General features: G+C 43.9%; 1 protein-coding gene across 2 annotated transcripts in view; it reads left to right on the forward strand.

Annotated features, from left to right (window-relative positions):
- The first annotated feature begins 9,268 nt into the window (after positions 1–9,268).
- The window catches only part of TSPAN2 (tetraspanin 2), a 41,062-nt gene continuing 29,035 nt past the window's right edge, over positions 9,269–21,295 (forward strand). For both annotated transcript variants that reach the window (XM_004263232.3, XM_049710645.1), the window contains exon 1: positions 9,269–9,415. In XM_004263232.3, the coding sequence (XP_004263280.1) occupies positions 9,347–9,415 (69 nt within the window). In that variant the 5' untranslated portion in view covers positions 9,269–9,346. The remainder of the gene's footprint in view (positions 9,416–21,295) is intronic.

The following is a 21,295-nucleotide window of genomic DNA, read 5'->3' on the forward strand; positions in this document are numbered from 1 at the left end:
TCTTAGCCAAGATGATAAGGGATGCCCTTGGGTGGCAGAACCAGGTTTCATTCCATCTTTTTGCAAGTCCTACATAGTGTGGTGATTATTATTTTGGATGTGTCTGTGAGGAGGTGTCTATGTTCAGATTAACATTTGATTGGTAGACTGAGTAGAGCAGGTTGCCTCCCTAATGTGGGCAGGCCTCGTATAATCAGTTGAAGACCAAAATAGAACAAAAAGTTTGAGTAAGAGGGAACTCCTCCTGCCTGACTTCCTTGAGCTGTGTGGTCTTTTCCTGCCTTCAGATGCCAACTGAAACAATCAGATCTTCTTGGATCTTGGGCCTACCAGCTTTTGGACTGGACCTACACCATTGGCTCTCCGGGGTCTCCAGCCTGAGCACTGCAGATCTTGGGACTTCTCAGCCTCCAAATGACATGCACCAACTCCTTATAATATATATACACATACATCCTGTTGGTTCTCTTTCTCTAGAGAACCCTGCCTATGCAGATAATCTTTCATTTTGCTTTAGAATGTAAGGGTCCTTAAGTACCTATGACTTTGCCCTCAGTATTTTGGGACTTCTGCTGAAACTTAGAAACAAAAAGAAAAGTCACATTAAAATAATACCAGATGATTATTTGGTAAATTTTAATTAATTAATTTCCTAATTCAGATGATTCAAATGAGGATCATCTAGAAGATACAATAAACATTCAGACTTAGAACTTATACCTGAATTGGTTATGTTCCTCTCCTTCCTCCATCCCCCTATAAAAGTGAAAATTAAAATGAGTATGTTATTCCCTACTCCTAAGGTTGTGCTATGGAAACAATCAATTATCCTTTGAGTTTGCCCCCTTCGCCTGTTTCAGAGTCCTCTCTTGCTTCACACATGCCTGCACAAGCACGTATGCATGCCTTCCTCTCACCAGCAAACACCAGAAGCTGAAAAATAATGAGAGGAAGCCATAGCTGCCTGAATGCTGCTGGGAAAACATTGTGAGAGGAGAGCTCAGTACCCTGTGACCATGGAGATAGTTTGTAATTAGCAAACCAAAGCCCTCACCTTCCTTCCTTCTCTAGGTATCCAGACATGGTTGGTTTAGAAACCCTGAGCCCACAGACTATTTTCCAGTAACAACTGCATAGCAACAGGATTAATATGCTGCAAACCCAGCAGTCAAAACACTGCTCATGTCCTGCTTATCAAAACCAAAATCAACAGTGGGCACATTGGGCTTCTTTTTCCAGCACTAGGGCAGACTTGATATCCTGAACTACCTTCTCCATTGAAACTAAGCACTGGAGAAAATATTTAAGCATCTTTTAAAAAACACATTGCTTAGCTAGCACAAAAGGAAGGGAATCTACAACGGCCAAAATGAAGTGAAAGCAAGAACCCGAGGAAGTAAGCAGCTACCAAGACCAGCTTTGGCCCCGAGTTTCTGTTTCAACAGTTGCAAAGGCTTGGGGTTCATGAAGTAAAGCCTGAGATCCCACTAAGGTAAGGAGTCTATTAGGAGACCCCACCCAAACCTCGTGCCCCCTCCCAAGGGCTACACCTTCAAGGTACGAGTAGATAGGGAAAAACCCCATCATGCAAAAGGCTATGTACTTATTTTGATCATGGTGAGTAGGAGGAAATCTCCCCAGGGAACTTGTAAAGCCAGCCTGTAAATACACTTGTTATCTGAATTAATACTCTGTGGTAGTGCCTTAAGATGATTTGCAGAAGTCAAAGTATACCCTCTCTGGGGGAACAAAACCTCAACTGAGGACTCAAAGAATCTCGACAATTTTCCAAGGAAAATGAGCAGCTTACAGCAAGAACAGAAAGAAGAAAGAAATCACACAATACACAAGGAGGCGAGACACAAAATTCCAAGCAGCATATTCCACAGCCAGCAAAATCAGATGACAGTTCAAATATTGGGATTAGGAGATACAGAAGACAAAATCTTTCTACAACTCCACGCTTACCTATTTTCTCCTGTCTCCAGATGTAAATCCCCACCAGCGCTCTGGCTCTCAGCCAACTTCTATTTCTTCCGAGACTCTGCCCTTGCTTTACTTCTTGTTCAACCTTTCTTTCTCCATAGACACCTTCCTCAAGGACTAAGAACATGTCCAGATCTTTCCCATCAAGGAAGGAAGGAAAGAAAAAAGGAAAACTTGCTTCCCCTTCATCTTGCTCCATCCCTTTAGCTAAGCTTCCTGAAAGAGCAATCATAGTGAGCTCCCCACTCTGCTTTCACTCCTAAACTGCAGTCTGGCTCCAGCACAGCCGCCTCTGCTATTCTGAAATAGCTCTTACACCAGTTGTCAAGGCCCTAAATTACCATAATACCAATTCCAGTGAACTATAATCCACCTATTATTGCTGAGGTATTTGTACGGTGGCCATTGCCTCCTCAGAAGCTCTTTTCTCCCTCGGCCTCTGTGACATCACTTTCCTCTGAGTTTTCTCTTACCTCTCTGGTCATTTCTTCCCAGTCTACTTTGAGTCTACATCTCTGCCCACTTCCTAAATTGCTGTTGTTCTTAAGTTTCTGTTCTCAACACTTTTCACATTCTCCCTGGCCTTATCATCCATCCTCGTGGCCTAAAACAGCCTTCTATCTCCGGGTCATGCATATAACGGCAATGTAAGAAATCTTTCCAGAGGGTACTCCCACGTGATTAGTTCTAAAAGAATCAATTTTCCAGATCCTCAATTTCCACGTGTATTCCTTCCTAGAATCAATCTGCCTGAGAATATGCCTGTGATCAAGGTGTCTTCCCTCACAAGCTACCTCTCACTCATCTGAAATCCTATTACAGTACATTTCTCCTGAGCTTATATAAAAATCTTTTGGCCAGCAACTTGAAAAATTCCTTAGGTACTGAGACCACTAACAATGACATTAATATAGTGAATGACTATAACATGGGTAGCAAATGCTCTTGTAAGTTAGAAGGGTTCCAACTATGCTTTAAATAAAATTGAAGAAACACTAAAGTTGTCAGCTGATTGATCATTAGAAATAGTTTTTGATTCAAATTTATTTATTTATTTATTTTTTGGCTGTGTTGGGTCTTCGTTTCTGTGCGAGGGCTTTCTCTAATTGTGGCAAGCAAGGGTCACTCTTCATCGCGGTGCGCGGGCCTCTCGCTATCGCGGCCTCTCTTGTTGTGGAGCACAGGCTCCAGACGCGCAGGCTCAGTAATTGTGGCTCACGGGCCCAGTTGCTCTGCAGAATATGGGATCTTCCCAGACCAGGGCTCGAACCCGTGTCCCCTGCATTGGCAGGCAGATTCTCAACCACTGTGCCACCAGGGAAGCCCCTAGAAATAGTTTCTGATGATAGATCAGTATGTGAATTGGGGCATACAATTCAGAAGGGGTTTAAAGAATTGATTGGCATTGCTATAACAACTCCTTCCATCCTCATCTACTTATTTGTCTAAACAAAGTTTCTTAGCATTAATATCAAAGCAATAAAAAATATTAAGGGAATTTATGCTGAGCCCTGTGTTGTTCTAGCAATAAGGAATATTCATTCATGGATACATGAACTAGTAGAAAAAAATCCCAACCCCACCAATCTCACTAACAGATGCATTTCCAGTAATATTTTATGTTTAATGATTGATTATTTATATTGTATTTGTTATTTTAATTAATTGTATACTAAGAATACTTTTAATGATAACTCAGCCTAGAAGAAATTAATTAACACTCAGAGCCTTATGGTCTCAGAAGGAAACATTAATTTCTTTTATTAAACATATAATAATATTTGTTTGAACAAGTATAAAAGAACATTCAAGAAAAATCTTTCACACATAAAAATGCATTGCTTTGGGATTACACTTCATGGAAAAAGTGAAATAAAATACAAGTTTAAGGAGAAGAAAGAAAGACATAAAGCTTTCACCATATTAAAGAGGAGCTTTTTCACGTACTTTTTAAAATAGATGATGCATATATACAAATGTTAAATCATTATGTTGTACATCCAAAATTAATATAATGTTGCATGTCAATTATACCTCAATTTAAAAAATTATTTTGGGGCTTCCCTGGTGGCACAGTGGTTGAGAGTCCACCTGACGATGCAGGGGACACGGGTTCGTGCCCCGGTCCGGGAGGATCCCACATGCCGTGGAGCGGCTGGGCCCATGAGCCATGGCTGCTGAGCCTGCACGTCCGGAGCCTGTGCTCCGCAACAGGAGAGGCCACAACAGTGAGAGGCCCGCATACCGCAAAAAAAAAAAAAAAAAAAAAAAAAAAATTTTGAATTAAGTTTCTCATCAATGAGGAATGTTTAAAAATTGAAGATACCATCATCTACAAGTCTTGATCAAAAATTTCATGTTGTCATTTCAAATATCAAATCTGATTAAAAAAAATGGATGATGGTTGGTAGCTGATCACACTGGTATTTAGTTTCTATTGAATGCATTAAAATGAGGGATGTGACCATTTTCTTTTAAAATGTCAAAATTTGAAATACATCAGAAATGACATCTTTTGCATATACTCAAACTTATAATAAATAATTTTATATGTCAACCACGTGTGAGGGTAAATACTGTACAATTCCATTTATATAATATTGTGTAACAGGAAAAACTAATCTATAGTAAAAAAAAAAATCAAAACAGTAGTTTTCTTTAGGAGAGGTGGGGTCATGGATTGACTGGGAAAAGGTACAAGGGAACTTTTCAGTGGTGATAGTAATGTCCTATGCCTTAATACGGTTTGGAGTTAGAAAGGCAAAAGTATTTGTCAAAAATCATCAAAGGTATGCTTAAAATGTGAACATTTCATTCAGATAAATTTTATCTAAAAAAAGAAAGACTATAAGCAAATATTTGAACTCTAGTTACTGTTATTCATTCTGAAGAGTTTAGGGGTAAAATATATTGTCTAAAATTCATCTGGAAATGCATAAAAAATAAGATAGGCTGACAAATGGACAGATGAAGAGGTAAGTAATGTAACTAAAGTAAAAAAAAAATTTTTTAAGTTCAAACGTTTTTATTCAAACTATTTGTTGTAGTTCCAAAAAACTATGATTTTCACCATAAGGGCTACTTGAAGAAGGCTTTCTATATTCTTTGACGTAAACAGACATTTGCTAAACGGAGATGACAGTTGGTGTGAATTTTAAAATTTTAAATGCAGCTTATTTCTTAAATTAGAATAATATCTGCAATGATACAAACTGAAGATTGAATCTGATAAAGTATAATATTAAATCTGATTTGTTATGAGTAAAAATGCTGGTATATTACATTTTTGGGTGTACTATGCTACTAAAATGCCTTAAGGGTAATTTGAGGATGCAGATGGAATTATATGACTTTTAATAAACTGGAAATAAGTTACGTATGGGTGTGCTTGACTGACATATGCCTTACCGACAGTATGTCACAAAAATAGAAATATACAAAAATGTTATACATCACTAGATATTGATTCTTGTAAATCATGATAAAATTTCTGATTGGAATATTTTTTATAACATCTTTATTGGAGTATGATTGCTTTACAATGGTGTGTTAGTTTCTGCTTTATAACAAAGTGAATCAGCTATAGTAGAATCTAGGTGGTGAGTATATGGTGTTCACTGCTCAATTCTTTCAACTTTTTTGTATGCCTGAAAATATTCATAATAAAATATTGGGGGAAATGTGCAAGGGAGAACATATTTTTTCATAATTCTTTTAGGGAACGTGTGAGCAAAAGTTTGGAGACCACTGGTTTCTATTATCAACATTTGCTGATGAATCTTTAACTTAAACTTACAGTCCAAACCTCTCCCCAGAATCTCAATCATATTTCCATTTGTCTCCTGGACACATTATCTGGATTTCCCATCACATTTAAAACTCAACAGATCTAAACATGAATTTATTGTCTTCACATGTCAGTTAAAATATCATCAGCTAAAAGTAACAGAATTTAAGTGTCAAACAAAATGAGGGTTATTTTTCCTACATAACAAGAAACCTGGAGATAGGTGCCTGCTGGTGTTGGTTCAGCAGTTCAATGATATCCTGGCTGGCAGGTCTGCAATTCTCTTGGCCTTTCCTCATAGTCACAAAATGTTCTACAGCTCTAGGCATCATGCCTGAGTTCAAGACAGGAAAAGAGGGAAGGAAGCAATGCCAGTGACAATTGAATCTTTTTTTTTTTAAATAAATAAATTTATTTATTTATTTATTATTTTTGGCTGCGTTGGGTCTTCATTGCTGCACACAGGCTTTCTCTAGTCGCGGCGAGCAGGGTCCACCCTTCATTGCAGTGCATGGGCTTCTCATTGTGGTGGTTTTTCTTGTTGTGGAGCACGGGCTCTAGGCTCACGGACTTTAGTGGCTGTGGCGCGTGGGCTCAGTAGTTGTAGCTCGCGGGTTCTAGAGCACAGGCTCAGTAGTTGTGGCACACAGGCTTAGTTGCTCTGCAGCATGTGGGATCTTCCTGGACGAGCGCTCAAACCTGTGTCCCCTGCATTGGCAGGCAGATTCTTAACCACTGCACCACCAGGGAAGTCCCACAACTGAACCATTTACCAAGACAATTTCAGGTTTTCCAGAAACCTCCCAACAGACTTCCACATAAATCCCATTAATCAGAACTGTGTCCTACTACCACCCCTACCTGCAAAGGATACCAGGAAGCAAGTACTTAACCTTCCTAGCCTCTAAATTGGACATAGGATTGGGTGACAGGTGAGCCCACCTACAGTATCTGTAACATTCTCCCCAAAACCTGCTCCATCGTCTATAAGCTCTATCTGTGTTAATGGTTCCATGATCTGCCTGGTTACTCACCCAAGTAAGAAACCCAGGAGTCATCATTCCCTCTGTTTCCCCTCCTATCCCTATATCCAATCTGTCTTGATCTTTCATCAAGCTTTTGAATACCTCTGAAATCTGAGCCTCCTTCCTAAACCCATTGCCACTGTCTTGGTTCAGGTTCTCATTTCTTACCTGAACTGCAATAGTAGTCTCTTAATTAGTCTCAAGTCTTAACTTCAAAGCATCCTCCATGCAGCCCCAATTTGACTAAAAATAGAAGTCTAACCATCTTATGCCCTGCTTTAGCTCCTGTCTCTGGCTTTGCATAATGTCTAGTTTAAAGGCTAACTTCCTTATTTAATTTAATGTAGTCTCCTACTTTCATATAATGATGTACTCTTGAACACGTGTTATCAGTTAGGATGTCCTAGTCCTGTCAAGGGTCAGCTCCCCTAAGACACAGCTTTGTTGGAGGGTGGGTGGCTGGGGAAGTCTACACTCAAAATCTATATCTGTTACGTTAGGCAGGCAACCCTTTGTCTCTAATGCATGTGTGCTAAAATTGTAGTGTGAAAGAATAATAGATTTATAATAGGGGTTCTGTTCCCAGAGGGTCGAGAATGTATTTTGTCTTAGAGACATAAAATTCAACAATATATTTAAAGTATCATAGCATTGTTGTTCATTTAGTTCAGAGATTTACTGAACGCCTACCATGTACTGGACACTATTCTTTAGTTCTTTTCTTTTTGGATAGATCAGAGAGGACAATAAGTGTTTGACTGAAACTAAAGATGTGCCTCTTTCTGCATTCCTAATGACTTCCATCTCTGCCTCTATTTCACTATTTGGGGCTTATACTTATTACCAGAATCCACACATTCATTTTTCTGTCTTCTCTTCATTTTCATAAGTTAAAATTCATGAGATATTCAAACAAGTGTCCAAAGACACAGATGGTAAAGACGGCAACATGGTGGAAACTGACTGGTAGAGTACAACACAGTGATAGCTAACCCTTATATTGTACTTACTTACTCTGTGCCAGACACTGTTCTAGGTACTTTACAAATATTAACTCATTAACCTGCACAACTCCACGAGGTATGTACTAGTACCTCCATGTTGCAGATGAGGAAACTGAGGCCCCAGGACAGCTTGGCACTTTTGTGAGCTGACTGAAAGCTGTGCCCTAGCACCTTCTCCACTCACCTCCCTCTGCTCCACTTGGGCTGCTCCCCTTCTCACAGGCCCCCCAGGAGCCCCTGGCTTCTCCAGCCCTGTGCTTTGGCACCTGCGGCCCCGTCTGCTCTTCCCTTCTGCTCAGACTCGTTCAGGACTCGCTCAGGCCCACTGTCCTCAGCAAAGCCTTCCCTGCCCAGTGCCAAGAGGGCAGGCGGTGCTTACCAGAACCTTGCCCCACATCCTCACCTTGCTATAATTTGCTCATAGATCTGTCTCTACCACCAGAGCCAGTTGCAGCAGGCCTGTCTGTCTCCTCGTTGTCGAGTCCCTGAGGCTTGCTACTATCCCTGGCCTATAACGGGCACTTAAAGTTTTACTGAATTAATGCATAGGCTCCCTGGATTTTACACTTTCTTGTCGCCCCCGTACTGCCTGGCACCACATGTTGCAGACACTTAGTCATTCGGAGTGGGAGCCTGGTTTCCCCACCAGACCCCTAACTTAATAAAATAAAGCGAAACAAAACCTTCCCCCCTTTGCTCCCATTTCCACATCACAATAATCCCCGAGGATTTGGATTCCTTTCCAAGCTCTCCCATCAGTCGAATACAGCAGGACCCGGAGTGTCTGACTCCCCTCCAATGGCCAGGCCGAGCAGGATGGGTCGCAGTCTTCTGGGCGCAGGGAAGCCGCATCCCACGCCTTCTTCTCCCAGTTCTTGCCTATTAAGGTAAGAGTTGGAGTCGCGCGGAAGGGGCCGAGGGAGGGTCCCCTAGAAGCTGCTTCCGCGGCCTGTGCGCTCGCAAGGCGCTGGGGAATCACAACCTGGGACCGGATGCCCCGGGCCGGGTGTCCCGCGACGGGTACTGCCAGCTTCTGGGCGGCTTTGGGTCCTACTTATCTCTTCTACCCGAGGCCATCTTCCTAGTTTCCATAGCCACCAGGGCCGTGTCCTTATTCTCAACCATCACCGCAGGCCTCAAATGAGTCTTTGCACAGAGCTCTGATTAAATGAGTCTCGGGTCCCCAGTGGACGCTCCTTCCTCGCAGATGCTCCGATAACCACCGCGAGAGGGGTGCCTGCGGGGCTCGTCGCCCGGCCTGGGGAGGGAAGGAGGCGGCCTCTCGTTCCGGAGGTGAGCGGGGTACCTGCTCCTTCTGGCCGCTCGACCCCCACCCAGCGGCGCTCCCACCCATCGCCAGCCTCTTGGCTCGGGGTCCTCCCCGGCCCTCTCTCACCCTGTGCCGGCTCCAGCCCCGCCCCCCCGCCCCCCGCCGGTCCCGCCCAAGGCCCCTCGCGCTCCGCCCCCTCCCCGCCGGCTCCCGGCGCTGCCGGAGCTCCGAGTCCGGGCCTGGGGACTCGGGATCCCGCCGCCGGGGCCGCAGCATGGGGCGCTTCGGCGGGGCCCTGCGGTGCATCAAGTACCTGCTGCTCGGCTTCAACCTGCTCTTCTGGGTGAGACCCGGAGCGGAAAGGGCCGGGCAGGGGAGGGGGCTGGGCGGGGACGCAGGGCAGGGGGCCCCGGGGAGCTGACCGCTGCGGCTTCCGAGCCGGGCTCCTGAAGGCAGGGTGTTCAAAAAGACGGAGGGAAGAAAAAGGCAGACAAAGCGGGCGGGGTGGGGAGGGGGGGAGGGAGGGAAAGATGGAGGGGGAGAGAACCGACAGAGAGAGAGATTGAGCAATGAGAAATGGTGAAAAGGGGGGAGACCCCGTGCGGCTCTTCCCTTTGAGGAACCTCTCTGCCTCGGTTTTCATCTGGAGTCTGGTAACACCAGGTGCGGGGCCACCAGCTTCTCTGCGCACACACCCCCTTCTCGCTCTGTCTTTCCGCTGGAGCAGGGGCCCGCCAGGGCGCCGGGACTGCCAGAGGTGGTGCCCCATCCGGAGTGTGCGGAGACATCACCTGGCTGTGGCGGGCTTGTGTAGGAAATTGGGGGTAGCAGTGGAAGTGGTATTGGTGGGGGTTCAGCCTTTTTCTGGGCATTAGGGGAGGGTACCGCTGGATGGAAGGAGGCGGTGGTGCTCTTCTGTGAGGGAATGGGCGGAAGGGAGGGGCTTGCAAGGGGCAGCAGCACCTCCCCACAAACCCCAGTTCAAAGCCTTTGCTAAATCCTACTGCTCCCAGAGATGATCTCATTCAACTTTGCGTTGAATGAACAACATTCCCAGGATTAGTGGTGCACCGGCTGATAGGGCCATGACCCTTGTCTCCTGTATTACTGGGACAAGATTAGGGCTAGACCATCCCTAGATTCCTGGATATTCTGCCTCAGGCCCTGAAGGACTGGGAGACAAGGTCTGAAAATTGTCTTGTCTGCACATTTCCTCTTGGGCTTCCTCAAGGGAATGTCAGTCACTATAACTGCTCAGACAGACCCTGAAGGAAAATACAGATCTTGCATTGGGTGAAGAAGTTCTTAGAGCTGGGAGGGAGCAACAAGGGGGCTGGGTGCTTGAAAATAACTAGGATAGAGGAGGTTGCTGTTTGTCTTATCTGCTCTGGGGAGTTTGTTTTCCCGTGACTCCAACTAATTAATTATTGAAGGATGGTCTCTGCTTGTGTCAGCCAACCCATTAGCCCAGATGCCTGGGTGACTCCAGCAATTCCAAGCTCTCAGAGGTCAAGTTGCCATTCTCAGCATCCTGCAGCAGGGGAAGGTGTGAAGGAGGTACCCCATAGACAGCCCTGAATTTTAAAAATACACATGGCTTTTGTACGCTTGGGCATTTACATCCAGCATACTATCGGGAAGGGCATTTCTAAAGGCCCTTTATGTTGTGCTTTTGAATAGTCTGGCTTAATTTCAAAAGCTGTTAATTATAAATGTCATGCTTTAGTGACACTCTTCACTCTCACTGCTTACAAATTCAAAAGAGGTTTTATCGAAGTCTGAGAAGGAATTCTTAGGCTGGGTACAGTGCTTATTTAGTGCCTGATGCTGTGCCAGCCTTTCCAAGATAATAGGCAACATTTATTGAGCATTTTCAGTGTGTCAGGGACAGTGCTATGCACACTGCATTCATTATTAACTTAATCCTCACAACAATCCTGAGGTGCATACTGTTATTATCCCCATTCTTACAAATAAGGAAAAACTGAGGCTCAAATAGGTCCACTTGCCCAAGGTCACACAGCTAATGAGTGGCAGAGGTGGGACTCAGACTCAGCCTTCATGCTCCTAAGCACTGTGGTACATGTAGTTAACCAGTGGTTCTCAAAGTGTGAGTCCTGGGCCAGTAGCATCAGCACCTCCTGGGAACTTGCCAGAGACGCACATTCTCAGCCCCATCACAGGCCTGCTGAATCAGAAATTCTGGAGGAGGGACCCAGCAATCTATTTAAACAAGTCCAGGAAATGCTTATGCCTGCCCAAGTTTGAGAACCACTCTGTTAAAGAATCAATGCACAAGAACTGTAAAAATAACTTATATATGTAAATATAAATAAATATACATAATTTATATTGACAAAAGTATATATATATAATTTATAAATTAAAAATACTGTTCCCTAAGCTGCTAATCTAGTTGAGGAAATGACCAATGAATATAGAACAACAACAAACAAAAAACAACAGCATATAATCAAGTGACAAATTTCACACCTCTGACTCTAAACACAGGAAGGAAGGGAAGTAGGAACAAAGCAATGTTAGAGTGCCTATCACGTATTAGCCACTGGGGTTAGGCATGACCTTTTATATATCCGACCTAATTAAGGAGTTCCCAGCAATAGTGAGGAGTTGGGACAGTTGTCCCGAAGAAGGGGACGTTTAAGCTGAAGATTGAAGGACTGGTAGGATGGAGGTGGACAAGGGTGAGGGGGGTGACACACCACCCACGGGCAGAGGAACAGAGCAAGGGTGAGGGTGACCACCAGCTGACAAAAGGATCAGGCTCAAGTGCAGAGACCGCAAGCAGAGTGTGCTTGAGCAAATTATCTTTACTTCTAGCCCTGTTTTCTCAGCTGAACAATTGAGGTAAAAGAGTTGCTGAGAGGATTCAAAGGAAATATGTAAAGTATCTGACTTCACCTTCCTGTGAGCCCAGTATGTAGTAAGTGCTCAAATTTTTTAAATTATTACTTTTATTATTAAGTGCCTGGCACATAGAAAGCATTTAATAAAAGTTAGCGCTCTTTCCCCAGAGTCCCTTAGTATCGGGGAATAGTGTATATCTTTGCCAAGTAACTTACAGCTTGTCTTTGCTTTAGGATAACTACACACTGGCTTCTCAGTTTGTACTTGTGGATTTTCCCCACTAGGACTTAGAATACTCTGAGAGCAGGAATCTTTTTCTGTCGTGTTCATGGATATATTTCCAGCGCCTAATAGTACCCAGCTTATAGAAGGCATTCCATAAACATCTGTAGAAAGAATTGATGAATCTACAGGTTAGGGAACTGGATACAAATGGCCTTCCCGATTTGCAAAGGTAATCAATTGTCAACTTTATCTGGAGGACTGAGCCTGTCTCTTCCTGCTCATTCCCTGTCGGTTTGTTCTTTGTACAGATTGGGCCCAGGAGGAGAATATGGGGCCTTCCTCACTCTCGTTCCATGGGGAATGGGGACCAGGGACCAGCAGCAGTCACAGACATCTCTCCCATGTCTATAACTGTACAACCAAAGGGAAAGGGGCGACCTGAAACAGGCTCCTAATTATTTAGAGGAAAGCGATTGTTTGGGATAAATTGTCTAGATGTGTACCTTCACTGTAACTGAGGGAACCTGATTCCAGGAAAGCCCCACCCTAGTTTTTGAAGTTGTTTTTTTTCCTGGTTAGAGGGTTTGTGGGAAGTTTGGGGAAGGGGGAGAGGGCAGGGGACAGTTTTCCTGGAAGGACAGGCGTTCGCCATGACTTCAGGCGTTCTATTTACACACTCTTAGATGCTTGCGTGCCTGTCCTTCTGAGGTCTGGGGTCCCCCTGGGTGACAGCACTTCCTTTCCTGTCAGGAACTCACCAGAAGGCAGACGCAGAGGCTGGGTGGGGTATGTTTTGTGATCTGCAAATCGATTCGCAACCTCCTTCTGGCAGCTGGGTGAAGTTTCCCTAGGCTGTGCTCCTGGTTTTATAAACATTCAGCTAGAGCCTGCCAGAGCCAGCAGAGCACTCCCCGGCCCGGGGCTGCTGACTGTGCTCACCATTGAATTTTAACAAAACAAAAGTAAAGCCTGGCCCCAAGCCCCACTAAATTAATTTCTCTTTTCATGGCTGATGTCTAACATGAAACCCCTCCCAATATCTGTCATGTCTAAATTCGGACATTACAATCAGACAGCATGGCATGGTCCCATGCCTTTCACTGCGATCACCTTTTTTTTTTTTCCCCTCCGTTGCATAGTGATATAAATAAAACACCACAATCTACCAAGCCATGTGTGTCGGTTTAAAGAAAAAAGAAAAAAACCTGGGCTGTTTATTCCTTGGTTTGTTGTTGTGTACTCGGCGTTTTCCCATCGCTGTGCTGTGTGAGCTGCTCAGGGTCGCCGACCAACAGGAAGCAGGACCGTTCATTGTTGAAAGTCAGACGCCATATATGGCTTGTTTGAAGCTGCTCTCCTTTCCTTCTCACTGTTATTAATGCAGCTCTGGAGTTTCACTTGGTGATGCCTAACAGGTGCTTTTAGGAAAGACCGTGTCTCGTGGGCTTACGAGATGTCTGACTTGTCTACTCCTCTTTCCCAAATTCATTTCAAACTGTACCTCCAGAGCTACCACCTGTCAGAAAGACTTGTTTAAAAAAATACCTGAAGAAAGTATTCTATGGGTCCACCCAAAAGCTAGACCACCCCAGAAGGCAGATAGGAATTTCCTTGGCCCTGTCGTTGGATAGTCTCCATTTCTGATTTCTGTCAAGGTGGGGAGAGAGCGGCAGCCTCCCCTATTTTGGACAAGAGGGGCCCAGTGGTGCTGGGAGGGGCAGGACTCTATGATAGGAGCCAGCCTGCAGAAGCCAGAGCTATGGTTCCAGGAGTCTGGTAGACCTCGGCCAGGTCTAGGCAGCATGGCAATTCATATCCACGAATTCAAAGCCTGGAAGGTGGATACTGGCATCTCACTTCCTGGGTTTATTCCTGGCCATAGTATTTACTAAACAGGGGTGCTTCGTTAGTAAGCTGTTTAACCTCTTTGAGCCTCCATTTTCTCATCTATATAATGGACATAATCAAGTATCAACATCAGTGTATGACTTTGGTGCAGATAAAGGAGTAAATATATGTAAAGTATTAAGTATGGTACATGAGATAGTAAATATTCAGTAACATAGATATATATTACTGGTAGTCATATTTAAACACTAGAAAACGAGTGGGAAAGTAGAATCTAGAATCCAAGAGATTCATAAAGGTAAGGAGAAGTAGGAAACAGGTGTCCTAAGTCCAACCAACCAAGCAAAGTGGCAAGAGTCTTGTAGCTTATCGAAGGCCTGAAGTCAAAAGGAGCGGTTCTTTCCTCTGCAATTAGTCACTCAGCAAGTATGTGCTTACCACCAGCTATGTGCCCAGCACCCTACCAAATGCTGGGCATTCAGAAATGGTTGAGACGCAGTCCTTGATCTTGAGGCACTCAAAAGACCTTTATTTGGTGCTCCTTTGTGCCTTTGAGTATAGTTTACTGACTCTTTAATGTCTTTGCTCCTCGGGGCAGGGAGTGTGCTGTGCTGGTATCCTTCTTCTTCCATCTCTCAGCACCTAGAATAGCTTCGGGCGGTCACTGGCACAGCTCTGGCTAACAGACCCTAGCGCTGGAGCTGTTTGTTTGTTCCCCGCCCTGCTTCTGTGCTACCAAGGGAAGGCGGGGGGGGGGGGGGGGGGGGGGGGGGGGTAGAAATAGGAACACCTTTGGTGATCAGTGCCTCTCAAACTTGAACATGAATACAGATCACCTGGGAATCTTGTTCAAATATATATTCTGATTTGGTAGGTCTGCATTTCTAAGAAGCCCCCAGATGCTGTTCATGCTGCTGGTCCAGGGAACACACTTTGAGAAGCACCGGTTTAGATGTGGCCTTAAGAGGTCAAAGATCCACTGGTGGCTCTCATTTCTGAATGGGGCAGGGAGCGCCCTTCCTTTAGGCCTGCTCACCTGGCTTCCTTCTGGCAGTTCTCTTAATTCCATTTACCACTTTACCGTTATTCTTCTAAGAATTTTCTTTTACACTGAGACTTGTTGGTTTCTACAATTACCAGGAGGCCACCTGTCCATTGCCCATTATGCTTCACTGTGTTATTCCAGAATATGTAGTATCTTTGGGTCTCCAATCATGTGTGACAAAAGAGAACATACCTTCCATTCCCCACCTTAACACTGACAGTTAATATCACAACAGGGCTGTTCTCCTAAAGCAAGTGACACTCTACGAACCATCATGTCATGCTTGCAAAGGAATTAAGGAGAAGGAATTGAGAAAGAAGCCCATGAGATGGGGCGACCAGATGGGCTGAAAGCACATGATACAGACGAATAGGGGTTACCTTGGCTTGCTTTTTTCATCCTCTTTGGGTTTAATTAGGGACAAAAATAGCATTCACATGATGCTTTGGTTTAAAAATGCTCTTACATACATTATCCCATTTGATCATGAATCACAACAATCCCATGAAGTAATGTAATCCCCGTTTTACAGATGTGAAAGCCGAAAGGCAAGCACAGTATGTCTGGGGTCCAAGAGTTCGGGAGGAGCAAAGCCAAGATTCACACCCTGGTCTTCTGATTTTAAACCCTGTGTTCTTTTCACTGCACACATTTATGAGGGCACATGGAATATAAGGTATAATAAATGCTACTGGCTTAGAAAACGTGAAGTTTATGGCTGGGGAGATTATATCCAGTGTTGGATTGTCTTGATGCATTCCAGAAATGCAGGTGCAAAGAGGTGCATAACGCTCTGGCATGTGGGAGAAAGAAGAGAAAGGCTGAGAACACCCCTGACTGGTTTAAGGCAGAGGAAAAGCAAGATGGGAATTGAGAAAGGGTATGTATCAAGAGACAGTGTTTAAAATTAGTTTCAGTAGCAAGAACTTGAAGAAGAATATTAAGCATTATATAAATGGAAGGTACGTGCTGGCTGCTTCCCCGTGCACATTTTGTATATTAGCTTCCTTAATCCTCACAATGACCTTCTGAAATAGCAGCTCTTGTCACTCCTAGTTTATATATAAGGAAACAGAGGTACAGAGAGTTTAAGAGCCTTGTCCGAGGCCTCAGAGCTGGCCAGTGGCAGAGCTGGGTTCCTGTGCGTGGCCCCAGAAACTGTCCTCTTAACCACTCCAAGTCTACAGACTGACAAGAAGAGAAGATTGAAGCTGTGATGAGCATGTGAATTCCAGACCTGCACTCTCCAATATGGCGGCTGTGCTACTAACCACATGTGGCTTTTCACACTTAAATTAATCTATATTAAAAGGAATTTAATATTCACCTTCTAAGTTGCACTAGCCACATCTCAAGTGCTCAGTGACCATGGGTGGCTAGTGGCTGCAGTATTGGACAGCACAGACAGAGAACATTTATATTTACATCACTGGAGAAAGTTCTTTTGGATAGCTCTAGCCTAAATATAGTTATTCTTTCTCTCATAAGTCATCTTTTCCTGTTTTTCTCTTATTGGGTCTTATAAAAACTAAAACTAAAGAGAGAGGGGGAACATACTTTCTGGAAAGCAGGACCGGCATACCTAGTATAGAGGTTTAGAAACTCAAGGGAATCCCAGCTGTCATGGAAAGAGTGTAGTGCTAAAATAAAAATTAGTAGAGGAAGGCAGCCGAGGACTAAATCATTAGAATCATGGCCATGGTGTTTCCTATCTTGACTAGGATTAAGTTTTCAGTTTGAATATAACATTAGTGAGTCTACCACCATAATAACAATAAGTGCTGGGCAATCACAGTTCCGAGTGGTTCTAAGTGTGTAAGGTGAACTCATTTAAACTCTTAAGGAGGCACTATTATTACCCCCATGTTGCAGCTGAGGAAGCTGAAGGTTAGTGAGGTTAAGGGACTTGCCTGAGATCACAGGACTACTAAGTGGCAGAGCCTGATTCAAACCCGGGCTGCCTAGAACCCCGTTTTTATCTGCTGCAACTCCTCGACAACACAGCGTATACATGTGGATTGTTTTTGTTACTATCCTGTCCAAGAGCATCATTATTCAGTCTGAATACTCAGAAGAGGTAAAATGTTCTACAAGAGCAGTTGGGGAATGTTCCAAGGTGTGTGCCAAGCCCTGTCCTCCCCATTGTAATGGTGACTGGGAAAGAGTCAGCTTATAAACTGGGGCAAAGGAATTAGGCAGGGACAACAGAGCCCCCCAGTGGGGCAGGGATGGGGCCTGGAAGCTGCTGTCACTCATCCAGGAAGCCCACGTGGTCTCCCTGTGCTCCCTGTACCCGTCTAGTCCCCTGTAAGTGGCCCAGTGCTGCCTGCCTCTCTGACCCCAAATGATTTCTGGTCAAATTGCTGTTAAGAAAAATTCACTCTAGAATACAAGACTTTCAGGATTCCATTCAAGCTAACTTTTGAATAAACAAAGTGTTTTGGCTTGTTCCAATCTAACCTGAGTTTTACCTGAAGCGTTTTTTTCTCGCATTGTGTCGGTAACAACTAAAACCGGGTGAAGATCATTATTATTGATTGATATTCAAAAATCCTGTTTATCTGCTCAAGAGTAGTTCTCTCAAACTACCTTGAAAAATATTAGGCTGTAAAATAAATATTGTTTAATGTTCCATCTTTGCTTATGTAAAAGTGCAATATAGTTGAGATGTCATAGACGTCAGGGTAGCCCTCAAAGTCCTGTTTACTCAGAGGGCAAGCCTGGGATAAGAGCCATCTGGATGCTGCCAGGAGAAAGTTCAGAGATCACAGAAAAGACCATTATTGTCCTCCTGGAGCTCGTCCCCCCGGTCAGGTAGACAGACACTGGCTTTAAATCACTTTGATAACTTGGTGGATTGGATTTTACTTTAGTTGTATTTGATCTTCATTTGATAAAGCCGTCTGCTCAGTGGAATCATTAGCCAGTAGCCTGTGGCATTTGTTTTTACTGTATGAAGAAAACTATACAGCCATCATCTTTCTCCTAATTCTTACTGATCTCTCCTCTCCTTTTCCCTGTATCTCTTTAGAAAAAGGCATTGTGTACAACCACTGAATAAATACATACACTTTCCATATCTATATTTATCTGCTTTATCATTCAGAGCAAGCTTTTCATCCTGGCTCAGTTCCCTTCCCCTGAGCTTAGTATCCCCCCAGCACTTTTGTACTATCCCCCACCCCCACCCCCCAGCAATGTCAATTGATCCACACGAGTTAACTCTAACAACCTAAACAAACAGCAGAAGGTATAATTAGGACAAATATGTAGCCCAATTATCTTTCTGGAGATGCATAGAACACTCCTGCTCTATTGTGGTTTGAATTGCAGAACCCATCCATTAGTGCAGAGAATTAAGCATTGATTTTTAAAATATATCCTTACCTGAAGGAAGTCTTTCAGGAATTTCTTAGCATAAGCTTGTTCTTATGAAATTGTTGTGAGGAAAATAATAGGGGAAATCAGAAACACTGGCAACTAACCAGTGCGTTTCCAGACTGACAGCCGCGCATTTCCAACCTAGCAGCCGTCTCATCATATGCTGCCGTAGTCCTGCCTCCCAATTCCACCTCACCGGGTCCTGATGTTGAGGCAAGGACAGCAAGCTTCCTCAGAGGTGGTTTCACCTGGATGTCATATGGCATTTGGCTCTTGGATTTCTTCTGACAAAATCCTTGATTTTGAGGAAGTGCCATCTCAATCCTTGCCTTGCTTTCACTGCATAATTGGATGAAAATCTTGGGAGCTGGCTTACCTCTTTGAGAAAATTAGTATCATCTTCTAGAGCAAATGTGCTTCCGACTTTTTCCTGCTAAAAGGATGAAACTCCCACTACCCTTATGGTATCATAATGTGATTTGCAATCAGATCAAGAATTGTGAATGTTCATTACCTGATTCCATCTGGGGTGAGAATTGCCACCAAGAGCAAGTATTAGCTTAAAAGCTTTTAATGACATTTCTAGGATTGAAGTGTCATTTCCCTCTGAGTGACGTCATCCCAAAGAATAGAATTGCAAAAGAGTTGGGTATGTATGTACATGGTATTCACCCTGGAGGGGCAGGAATACAGAATTCATTTTGTTTATTTTTTCATTCAAGTGCATTGTGTGTGTGTGTGTGTGTGTGTGTGTGTGTGTGTGTGTTGCCATGATTACATTAAGTATTCATATGTCCTGCCTATAAAAGGCATGTATAGATTTATTCCTTGTGTCCATGCCTGATGCATGGCACACATCCCTGCAGGCTTGGAAAACACAGAACTGATACTACCTTCTCTAGTTTTGTTTTGTTTTTCTGTGGGAAAATGTTTTGCTGAGTATATTCAACAGTGTATTCACACAGTGCCATCTGAGGTGTCTGCGCAGTGTTTCCCAGGTGCAGATGAATTTGAAATCAGTACTTTGGGAAGTATTCCCTTGGAGGGCTGTGAAGGAGTTTGTTCACAATTGCTTCTATCAGCCTGTCTTAGGTCAAGTCGCCATAAAAAAAAAAAAAAAACAACTATAGATTGGGTGGCTTAAACAATAGGAATTTATTTCTCACAGTCCTGGAGCCTGGAAAGTCAAGATCAAGGTATCAGCTAATTCAGTTCCTGGTGAAAGCTTTCTTCCTGGCTTGCAGACAGCTGCCTTCTCCCCGTGTCCTACGTGGCAGAAAGCACTCTCTGGTGTCTCTTATGAAGGAATCCCATCTTGGGAGCCCCACCCTCATGACCTCATCTAATCCTAATCACCTCCCAAAGGCCCCACCTTGAAATGCCATCACATTGAGGGTTAGGGCTTCAACGCATGAATTGTGGCAGGGAGCACAATTCAGTCAACAGCACAGCCTAAACTGTACCTTTGTGAAGGCCCTCCATGCATTCATTTAACAGATGTCTGTTAACAGATGTCTGTTGGGAGGTGGCTGTGCAAGGCAGAGGGGTAGGTGCTTGGGACACAGCAATATAAACCCTGTCCCTTCCCTCACATAGCTCAGGACTTAATTTTTCTTTTTTAATTACAGAAATATTTAAACAGAAGTGGTTATATGAGACATGGAGGAAGACACACACCTGGGATAGGCTAGGCTTCGCAGAGGAAGTGACATGAGAGCTGACAGCTGTGAGTGGGTGTGAGCCAGGTGGAGGGGAGCAGAGGAGAACTTTGTAAGCTAAGGAAATAGCAAGAGCAGGGTCCCCAAGTGGGAAAAGGAACTGAAACTGTGTGGCTAGAGCTTCTGAGGATAATTAACTGGGTCTCCTATCTAGGGAAAAGCACATGAGCTGCCTGAGAACATCCCTAAGTGATGCTTTTTACCCAGAAAGGGAGCTTTCTGGTGGGTTTAGTCATCAGACAGCAGAGTAGCATGTATTCGCTCTTTGTGATCAGGGTGGGCTACCTTCTGCTGGAGGCAAGGGGTGGAGGTAGGGGGAGCTGAGAAGAATGAAGGACCCAGGCCTGGGGAGTGATCTTCGCATTTTTGTATCTCAGCACTACCCTCCCTCCAATTTGGTGCCTTCCTAAGAACCATGTTTGTGATTCATGAAAAAAAAATTTTTTTAAGTAAAAGAATATGTCCTCAAGATAGAACATTTCATCAGCAATCCCAGGAGAGTGGAAATAAATACAGCACAATATAATTGAAATCCAATAACAAGCTTTGCTTCATGTTAAATGACTTGTTTTCTGGCAGATAAACATTAATTAAAGGAAACTTTTTGTTCATCTACTTTGCTTTAAAAGTTTTCCAGTTGGGTCTGTAGTCCTCTTTTCTGCTGCTTTAGTTTTAGAACACATACAGTCTTCTCCATGGACATATGCTTACAATTTGCAACTTTGTCCTGCAGACTCTCTGGAATATGGTTAGCTACTGAAATGACTTGTCCATGAAAATGCATAATGTAATTGTACCAGGTAATCCCCGATCTAATGTCATCGTCTATTCCTTTCATTTCTATCTTCTTTTTCTATTTTACTTCTCTCTTCTTTTTAAATAGTGTACACACTTTTGCCCTCAAAATCCTGTTGCATCACATTCTCTGAGTGCTTAATGCACAATTGGTGCACAGGAGAGAAACGGTGATGCAAAGAATGATGACATCTGGAGCCTTCTCAGGGGCTGGTTCTCTGACCTGCATTGTTAGAGTCCCTCTTGGGCCACAGAGGTGGGATCAGTTTCTCCACTAGCCCCTGAGATCCTTTGGAGAAGGAACTGGATCTTCCTTATCTATGAATCCTTGCCTCCTGGCTTA

Source organism: Orcinus orca, chromosome 1 (genome assembly GCF_937001465.1).
Source record: "Orcinus orca chromosome 1, mOrcOrc1.1, whole genome shotgun sequence".
Taxonomy (NCBI): domain Eukaryota; kingdom Metazoa; phylum Chordata; class Mammalia; order Artiodactyla; family Delphinidae; genus Orcinus; species Orcinus orca.